The 9734-nt window shown below is 38.7% G+C and overlaps 1 protein-coding gene across 2 annotated transcripts in view; it reads left to right on the top strand.

Annotated features, from left to right (window-relative positions):
* DNAAF4 (dynein axonemal assembly factor 4) overlaps positions 1–9734 on the top strand; it is a 62401-nt gene that overhangs the window by 21636 nt on the left and 31031 nt on the right. For both annotated transcript variants that reach the window (XM_017543360.2, XM_017543363.2), the window contains exon 4: positions 5422–5653. In XM_017543360.2, the coding sequence (XP_017398849.1) occupies positions 5422–5653 (232 nt within the window). The remainder of the gene's footprint in view (positions 1–5421; positions 5654–9734) is intronic.

Genomic DNA, 9734 nt, shown 5'->3' with positions numbered 1-9734 from the left:
AATTTTTTGTATTTTTAGTAGAGACGGGGTTTCACCATGTTGACCAGGATGGTCTCAATCTCTTGACCTCATGATCCACCCGCCTCGGCCTCCCACAGTGCTGGGATTACAGGCTTGAGCCACCGTGCCCGGCCAGGGTGATTCTTATGTGCTAACAAATGGCATACATTTAGAAATGGTTAGAGCAAGGGCTCAGTATGGTGGCTCATGCCTGTAATCCCAACACTTTGGGAGGCCTAGGTAAGAGGATCACTTTATGCCAGGAATTTGGGACCAGCCTGGGCAATACAGCCGGACCTGTCTCTACAAAACATAGAGTAAAATAAATTAGCCAGGCATGGTGGTGTGTGGCTATGGTCTAGCTACTCAGGTAGCTTAGGCAGGAGGATCATTTGAGTCCAAGAGTTCAAGGTTACGGTGAGCTGTGATCATGCTGCTGCACTCCAGCTTGTGCAACAGAGCAAGACCTTGTCTGAAAGGAAGAAAGAGAGAAAGAAAGAAGGGGAGAGAGAGAGAGAGAGAGAGAGAAAGAGAAAGAAAAAGAAAGGAAGAGAGAAAGAAAGAAAGAAATGCTTAGACTAGACATTCTTGTCATGTTCCAAATAAGATCTTTCCTTATCCTATTTGGAAGAAAGCATTCAGACTTTCACCATTAAATATGATGCTCCAATATCTTCATAAATACCCTTTTATTAGCATGAAGTAGTTCTCTTTCATTCCTAGCTTATTTTGAGGGTTTTTCTTCATGAGTAGATGTTAGACTTAGTGAAATACTTTTTTGCATCCATTGAGATGATCCTCAGTAAGATTTTCTGTTTCTTCTTCCGTCAGCTTGTGTTTTTCTAGGAATTTGTTCATATCGCCTACTTTTTCTAATTTATTGGCATAAAGTTCATAATATTCCCTCATAACACTTTTAACTTCTCTGGGGTCAGTACCTATTTGATAGAATTCATGAGTAAGACCATTTAGCTTTGTGCTTTCTTTTTTGGAAGATTTTTAATTATCAAGCATTTTAATAGCTGTAGAGATACTCAGGCTACCTTTTTTCCTCATGTGAGTTTTGGTAGTTTGTGTCTTTCAAGGAATTGATCTATTTCATCTTTGTTAACAAATTTGCGGGGATGCACTTATTCATAATATTACTTTATTTATTTAATTATTTTTTCAAACAGAGTCTTGCTCTGTCGACCAGGAGTGCAGTGGCTTGATCTTGGATCACTGCAATCTCTGCCTCCCAGGTTCAAGTGATTCTCCTGCCTCATCCTCCAGAGTCGCTGGGATTACAGACAAGCATTACCACATCTGGCTAATTTTTGTATATTTAGTAGAGACAGCGTTTTACCATGTTGGCCAGGCTGGTCTCAAACTCCTGACCTCAGGTGATCTGCCTGCCTCAGCCTCCCAAAGTGCTGATATTACAAACATAAGCCACCACGCCTGGCCTGCCCTCATTTTTCTGATGGGTGTAAGAAAACTTGTAAATTTTAGTTTTTCCAACATTTTCCTATTTCCTACTGTGAGGATAAGAGTGATAACTTTTTTTTTTTTTTTTGAGACTGAGTCTTGCTCTGTTGCCCAGGCTGGAGTGCATTGGTGTGATCTTAGCTCACTGCAGCCCCCACCTCCTGGACTGAGCAATTCTCATGCTTCAGCCTCCCAAGTAGCTGAGATTACAGGCGCCTGCCATGATGTCTGGCTAATTTTTTAATTTTTATTTTTAGTAGAGACGAGTTTCCACCGTGTTGGCCAGGCTGATCTCCAATTCCTGACCTCAAGTGATCCACCTGCCTCAGCCTCTCAAAGTGCTGGGATTATAGGCGTGAGCCACCACACCCAGCTGGGAGTGCCACCTTCTAAGCTCTTTACATGTCAGAGTCAAAACTGAAGTTCCTATGTTGATTTTTTACCTATATATGTAAAACATGTGCGTGTATAAACACGCGCACACACACACACACACACACACACACACACACACACACACGTATATTTTTAAATATTTTTAAAATTTATTTTTCAGTGGTTGTTCTGTGTTCCTTTAACTGATCACCATCTACTTCAGGTTAATACTGACTCAGTTCCAGTAGTTGCTGGAAGGTTAAATATTGCAACTTGCTCTAATAGAATTCCATTTTCTACTCCTATCTTTGGGCTGTTAGTGCCATTCGGTTGTGTGTGTGTGTGTGTCTGTGTATATATACATATATATATATATATATATATATATATGCATATATATTTGTTGTAATCCCAATAATATGTTTTATGATTTTACATTGAAAATCATTGCTTCTTTAAAAATCTTAGGTTGTTAAATAAAGAGTAGAAAATAAATTGTTTTAAAATTTATTTTCTGGCCAAGCGTGGTGGAAACTACAGTGAGCTAAGATTGCGCACTTGCACTCTCCAGCCTTGCTGACAGAACAACAACAACAAAATCCACCAGGCATAGTGGCTCACTTCTATAAATCCCAGCACTTTGGGAGCCTGAGGCAGGTGGATCACTTGAGCCCAGGAGTTTAAGTCCAGCCTGGGCAACAAGGTGAAGCCCCATCTTTATATAAAAAAGAAATTAGTCATGTGTGGTGGCACATGCCTGTAGTCCCAGCTACTTGGAAAGCTGAACTGGAGGATCATTGGATCTCAGGAGGTTGAGGCTGCAGTAAGCCATGATTGTACCACTGCAGTCCAGCCTGGGTGGCAGAGCAAGACCTTGTCTTTAAGTGAATGAATGTATGAATAAATCAGTCATGCCTACTAGATAAAGCCTACATAAAATTCCTGGAACTATGAGGTTTGGAGAACTTCTGGGTTGCTGAACACTTGGAAAGAGAAGGCCTGGAAACTCTGCTCCTTCCCCAGTTTCTTTCCCTTGACATCTCTTTCATTTGCCTCTTCCTGAGTGTATCCTTTTATTAAAAATGAGTAAATATTACAGGCTTATGCCTGTAATCCCAACACTTTGGGAGACCGAGGCAGGCGGATCACGAGATCAAGAGATTGAGACCATCCAGGTCAATGTGGTGAAACCCTGTCTCTACTAAAAATACAAAAATCAGCTGGGCGTGTTGGTGCGCCTGTAGTCCCAGTTCCTCGGGAGACTGAGGCAGGAGAATTGCTTGAACCCTGGAGATGGAGGTTGTGGTGAGCCGAGATCGTGCCATTGCACTCCAGCCTGGCAACAAGAGCGAAACTCCATCTCAAAAAAAAAGGCGGGGGGGTGGTGAACAATAAGTAAAGTATTTCTCTGATTACTGTGGGAGGCATTCAATGGTCAAACCTGAGGAGGGGGTTGAAGGAACCCCCAATTTATAGCTGATTGGTCAGAAATGTGGGAGGCCTGGACTTAGGATTAGCACCTAAGTGGGGACAGTCTTGTGGGATTGAGTCTGTAACCTGCGGGATCTAATGCTAACTCCAGGCAGATAATGTAGAATTGAATTATAGGACACATAAGTGGTGGTGGAGAATTGGTCAGTGTAGGAAAACCCCACACATTTGGTGACTACGGAGTGTTGTGAGTAAACAGTTTTTCTGGTTTGTTTGTTTTTTGGTACACATAGTCTCTCTTTTCTTTTTATCTGAAGCTTTGTGTTATTTCCTTCTTCATGCTTTTCTCTTCATTGTAGTTCCTTCTGTTACCTACTCTGTGAAGCCATTCTTGGTTTCTCCTCTTCTTCACTACTTTCTAAAGAGCTGGACTATTTCTGTCTTTAATATAGCTTATTATAAATTAAAATTATAGATATAGTTCCCTTAACTACATCTTGGCTATATCAGAACTTTCCTATTGTTTTTAGTTGTAAGAAAAGTCTCGTTTTTGGTAATTAAGACTTAGTCTTACCCATTTTTAAAAACTTCATGTAAAATTCATTCTTCTTGTAGGTAATGGTGGGTGAGGCTATCTGACAAAAGGCAGACATATTATTAAGCTGGGTGAAGTCATCTTATTTTAGGCTGTGGCTTCCTCTCTAACACTGAATGTTCATCATGCCTTATTGTCAGGCATTTAAATTTTGTTTCATTGCCATGTGTAGATTCTTCCTGGTTCAGTCTGTTGGCAGCTACTGGCAACTCTGTGAACTTAAGAGTATGTAGTAATCAGCATCTTTTGTGCTTAATTTAAGCCTGAGGTAAAATTGGGCCTACAGGAAATTTTCATTTAATGTCCTTTGAAATTTATTTTGAAGTCAGCATCTCACAGAAAAATAATCGGTCTTCTAGAAGAGCGTATTATGTCATGTAGATATTAAAGAACACCTTTCAGTGCACAGGTTTCATACCCATAATGTTAGATCTGCAATATAGCCATTTAGGGACCTACATCATAGCATTTCAGTGCACAGGTTTCATACCCATAATGTTAGATCTGCAATATAGCCATTTAGGGACCTACATCATAGCATATCTGTATTCTAGAAATACTTCAGATGTCTTATTTAAATGTAAATTAATTTAAATATACATTAATGAAACTTAAATAAAATAAGAAATTCAGTTCCTGAGTCACAGTAGCCACATCTGAAGTACTTAATTAGCCATCTGTGGCCAGTGGCTACTGTATTGGATAGCACAGACATTTTGATGATTGAAGAAAGTGCTTCTTTAGCGGGTAGAGGTAAGAAATTTTTCTTACCATAAGAAAGTCAGATACATGGAGTCAATCATGTACACCAACTAGATACTCTATTTCACAGTCTTTTTTTTTCTTGCCCATGTGAGGAAAGTTTGTGAAAGGGAGAAAAGTTGCCACACACCTGTACAAGATACTGCTTTCAAATTCATCTGATATTTAGCTCTTTGAAAGTGTCAGACAACTGCTAGTACAAACATCAGTTTTGCAGCAGGATTAAGACTTCAAATATTTCCACCCACCAGAGACAACCATCTTGTTCATCCGTCCTATTTCCTTTTCTACTGTTCCCTCATTCCTTGAGTCCTTAGGTCCGAAGGGCTGGCACAACTTTGGTTGACAAGGTAAGGCCTGGGATGAGTTGAAAAGCAAATGTTTTTATGTATGTGTTGGTGTGCGTGTGTAGATTTTGAGAGAGTGGCTTAACTCCTAGAATAATAAATTTTTATTATTTTTTCTTCTGAGCCCTTAGATATCATCTAATTGAATGCCTCCTCACATTTTACATATAATTAAACTGAGGTCGGAGAAAGTGATTGCCTAAGTTCGTATAGCTAATGGTAGATCTGGGACTAAAATCTTTGTTCCGTGACTCCAACACCAGTGGTTATTATCCTGAATCATTTACCTTTCCCATTTAATTCATGATTAACTACTATCTATTGTTACAGATACAATGGCAACAGTTTAGAGGCATGAATAATTAATTATTGTAATGAATTTCTCATTTAAAGAAATGTTGCTTTTATGTATTTTAAAGAATTTGGTAATGGCAATTTTTATAGATTGAAGAAGAAGAGAGGAAAAAAATAGAAGATATGAAAGAAAATGAACGGATAAAAGCCACTAAAGAATTGGAAGCCTGGAAAGAATATCAAAGAAAAGCTGAGGAGCAAAAAAAAATTGAGAGGGAAGAGAAATTATGTCAAAAAGAAAAGCAAATTAAAGAAGAAAGAAAAAAATTAAAATCTAAGAGTCTTACTAGAAATTCAGCATCTAGAAATCTTGCAGCAAAAGGTAAAATGATTAAGATTTTCTGGAAAAGTGAGTCCTGTTGGTGAAGTATATATGACACTTTTTTTTTTTTTTGGTAAATCTGTTCACAGCATTAGGTTACTATTTTGGCATATTGAGAATAAGCAATGTAATACAAAGACTAAAGTAAAAGATATTTCTTCTTTTGGGGGTAATGAAGTTTTTCTAGTAAAATGAGCAAGCATTCATTCAAGGATTCAAAAAGAAGAGTGTCTTCTTTGCTTGAGTGCTTTCTCTTGAAATTTATAGAGATGTTGTTAAATAAGTGCTTAACTCAGGCCCAAAAAGACTTAGAGTTGACTAGCAGTGTTAGAAGCATTCATTTATTCTATTAGAGATAAGACACTAGGAATTTCATTAAAAGACCTTTTCTTCACGTCACTTACGAAAATGAATACTATAAGCAGACTTACTCTACAGCAAATAAAGGTTGCTTCTAGCTTTCAATCTTAATGTGTTCAAAAATATATAATATAATAATAATTGTTATTATTGTTGAGACAAGGTCTGGCTCTGTTGCCCAGGCTGGACTGCAATGGTGTAATCTCAGCTCACTGCAACCTCTGCCTCCCCAGCTCAAGCCATCCTCCCTCAACCTCCGAAGTAGCTGGGACTATAGGCATGCATCTCAGTGTACAGCTAATTTTTTTTTGTATTTTTTGTAGAGATGAGGTTTTGCCTTGTTGCCCAGGCTGGTCTTGAACTCAGGAACTCAAGCAATCTGCCTGCCTCAGCCTCCCAAAGTGCTGGGATTGTAGGCATGAGCCACCATGTCCGGCTGATACAAATATAATTCTGGCTTTTGTGTGTGTGTGTGTGTTTTTTCAAAATTATTATTTCAGTAGTTTGGGGGGAACAGGTGGTGTTTGATTGTAGGTATACGTTCTTTAGTGGTCATTTCTGAGATTCTGGTGGACCCATCACCCAAGCAGTATACACTGCACCAAATGCATAGTCTTTTATCCCTCACCCCACACCCTTCCCCCTGAGTCCCCGGGTCCATTATATCATTCTTATGCCTTTGCGTCCTCATAGCTTAGCTCTCGTTTATAAGTGAGAACATATGGTATTTGGTTTTCCATTCCTGAGTTACTTCATATAGAATAATCATCTCTAATTCCATCCAGGTTGCTGAGAATGCCATTATTTTTTTTCCTTTTTATGGCTTAGTATTCCATGGTGGGTGTGTGTGTGTGTGTGTGTGTGTGTGTGTGTGTGTGTGTATAGTATTGCATGGTTTATATACACCACATTTGTATGTGTGTGTGTGTGTATATACACACACACACACACACACACACACACACACACACACATATACATACCACATTTTCTTTATTTACTCATTAGTTGATGGGCATTTAGGCTAGTTCCATATTTTTACAACTGCAATTGTGCTGCTAAAAACATGAGTGTGCAAGTGTCTAATGACTTCTTTTCCTCTGAGTAGATACTCAGTAGTGGGATTGCTGAATCAAATGGTAGTTCTACTTTTAGTTCTTTAAGGAACCTCGACACTGTTTTCCATAGTGGTTGTACTAGTTTACATTCCCACCAGCAGTGTAAAAGTGTCCCTTTTTACCAAATCTACACCAACATCTGTTGTTTTTTTATTTTTAAATTATGTTCATAGTAGGAGTAAGGTGATTTTACCTTGTGGTTTTGATTTGCATTTCCCTAATAATTAGTGATGTTGAGTATTTTTTCATGTTTGTTGGACATTTGTTTGTTTATTTTTTCTGAGACAGTTTCGCTCTTGTTGCTCAGGCTGGAGTGTAATGGTGCAATCTCTGCTCACTGCAACCTCTGCCTCTCAGGTTCAAGGTATTCTCCTGCCCCAGCCTCCCAAGTAGCTGGGATTACGGGTATGTGCCACCACGCCTGGGTAACTTTGTATTTTTAGTAGAGACACGGTTTTTCCATATTGGTCAAGCTAGTCTCAAACTCCAGACCTCAGGTGATCTGCCTGCCTCAGCTTCCCAAAGTGCTGGGATTGCAGGCGTGAGCCACCATGCCTGGCTGGACATGTGTTTATCTTCTTTTGAGAATTGTCTATTCATGTCTTTAGCCTACTTTTTGATGGGATTGTTTGTTTTGTTCTTGCTGATTTGTTTGAGTTCCCTGTAGATTCTGAATATTAGACCTTTGTCAGATGCATAGTTTGTGAAGATTTTCTCCCACTCTGTGTGTTGTCTGTTTGCTGATTATTTCTTTTGCTGTGAGAAGGTTTTTAGTTTAATTAAGTACCATCTATTTATCTTTGTTTTTGTTGCATTTGCTTTTGGTTTCTTGGTCATGAAGTCTTTGCTTAAGCCAGTGTTAGAAGGGTTTTTCCCAGTGTCATCTTCTAGAATGTTTATGGTTTCAGGTCTTAGGTTTAAGTCTTTGATCCATCTTGAGTTGATTTTTGTGTTAGGGGAGAGAAGAGGATCCAGTTTCATTCCCCTACATGTGGTTTGCCAATTATCTCAGCACCATTTGTTGAACAGGTCGTCCTTTCCTCACTTTGTGTTTTTGTTTGCTTTGTCAAAGATTGGTTGCGTGTAAGTATCTGGCTTTAATTTTGGGTTTTCTATTCTGTTCCATTGGTCTCTGTGTGCTGTTTTTATACTAATACCATGCCGTTTTGGTAACTACAGCCTTGTACTGTAGTTTGAAGTCAGGTAATGTGATCCCTTTAGCTTTGTTGTTTTTGCTTAATCTTCCTTTGGCTCTGTGGGCTCTTTTTTTTTGTTCCATATGAATTTTAGGATTGTTTTTCTAGTTCTGTGAAGAATGATGATAATATTTTGATGGGAATTGCATTGAATTTGTAGATTGCTTTTGGCAGTATGGTCATTTTCACAATATTGATTCTACCCATCTATGAGCATGGGATGTGTTTCTATTTGTTTGTGTCTTCTATGATTTCTTTCAGCAGTGCTTTGTAGTTTTCCTTGTGACATCTTTCACCTCTTTAGTTAGGTATATGCCTAAATATTTTGTTTTTTTGAAGCTATTGTAAAAGGGATTGAGTTCTTGATTTGATTCTCAGCTTGGTCGTTAGTGTCTAGTAGTGCTACTGATTTGTGTACATTGATTTTGTATCCTGAAACTTTGCTGAATTCATTTATCAGTTCTAGGAGCTTTTTGGATAAGTCTTTAGGGTTTTTTAGGTATATGATCATATAATTGGTGAGCAGTAACAGCTTGACTTCTTCTTTACTGATTTAGATGCTCTCTATTTCTTTCTCTTGTCTGATCGCTCTGGCTAGGACCATAGAGTTGGCGAAAGTGGACATCCTTGTCTTGTTCCAGTTCTCAGGGGAAATACTCAGCTTTTCACTGTTCAATATAATGTTGGCCGTGGGTTTGTCATAGATGGCTTATATTACTTTAAGTTATGTCCCTTCTATGCCCATTTTGCTGAGGGTTTTAATCATAAAGTTATGCTGGATTTTGTAATCAAATGCTTTTTTTTTTGTTTTTTGAGACAGTCTCACTCTGTTGCTTAGGCTGAAGTGCAGGGGCATGATCTTGGCTGACTGCAACCTCTGCCTCCCAAATTCAAGCTATTCTCCTGCCCCAGCCTCCCTAGTAGCTGGGATTACAGGCATGCATCACTACACCTTGCTAAGTTTTTGTGTTTTTTAGTAGAGACTGGGTTTTGCCATATTAGCCGGCTGGTCTCAGACTCCTGACCTTAAATGATCCGCCTGCCTCAGCCTCACAAATGCTGGGATTACAGGCATGAATCACCACGCCTGGTTTCAAATGCTTTTTCTGCATTTATTGAGGTGATCCTATGATTTTTGTTTTTACTTCTGTTTATGGGGTGTATTATGTTTATTGACTTGGGTATATTAAACCAGCCCTGCCTCCCTGATATGAAACCCACTTAATCATGGTGTATTACCTTTTTGATATGCTGTTGCATTTGGTTGGCTAATAATTGTTTGAGGATTGTTGCGTCTATGTTCATCAGGGATATTGGTCTGAAGTTTTCTCTTTTTTGTTATGTCCTTTCCTGGTTTTGGTATTAGGGTAGTACTTGCCTTTTTTTTTTTTTTTTTTTTTTTTTTTT

The sequence above is a fragment of the Cebus imitator genome, unplaced genomic scaffold, assembly GCF_001604975.1.
Source record: "Cebus imitator isolate Cc_AM_T3 unplaced genomic scaffold, Cebus_imitator-1.0 Scaffold154, whole genome shotgun sequence".
Taxonomy (NCBI): domain Eukaryota; kingdom Metazoa; phylum Chordata; class Mammalia; order Primates; family Cebidae; genus Cebus; species Cebus imitator.
This window is presented reverse-complemented; position numbering and strand designations above follow the sequence as displayed.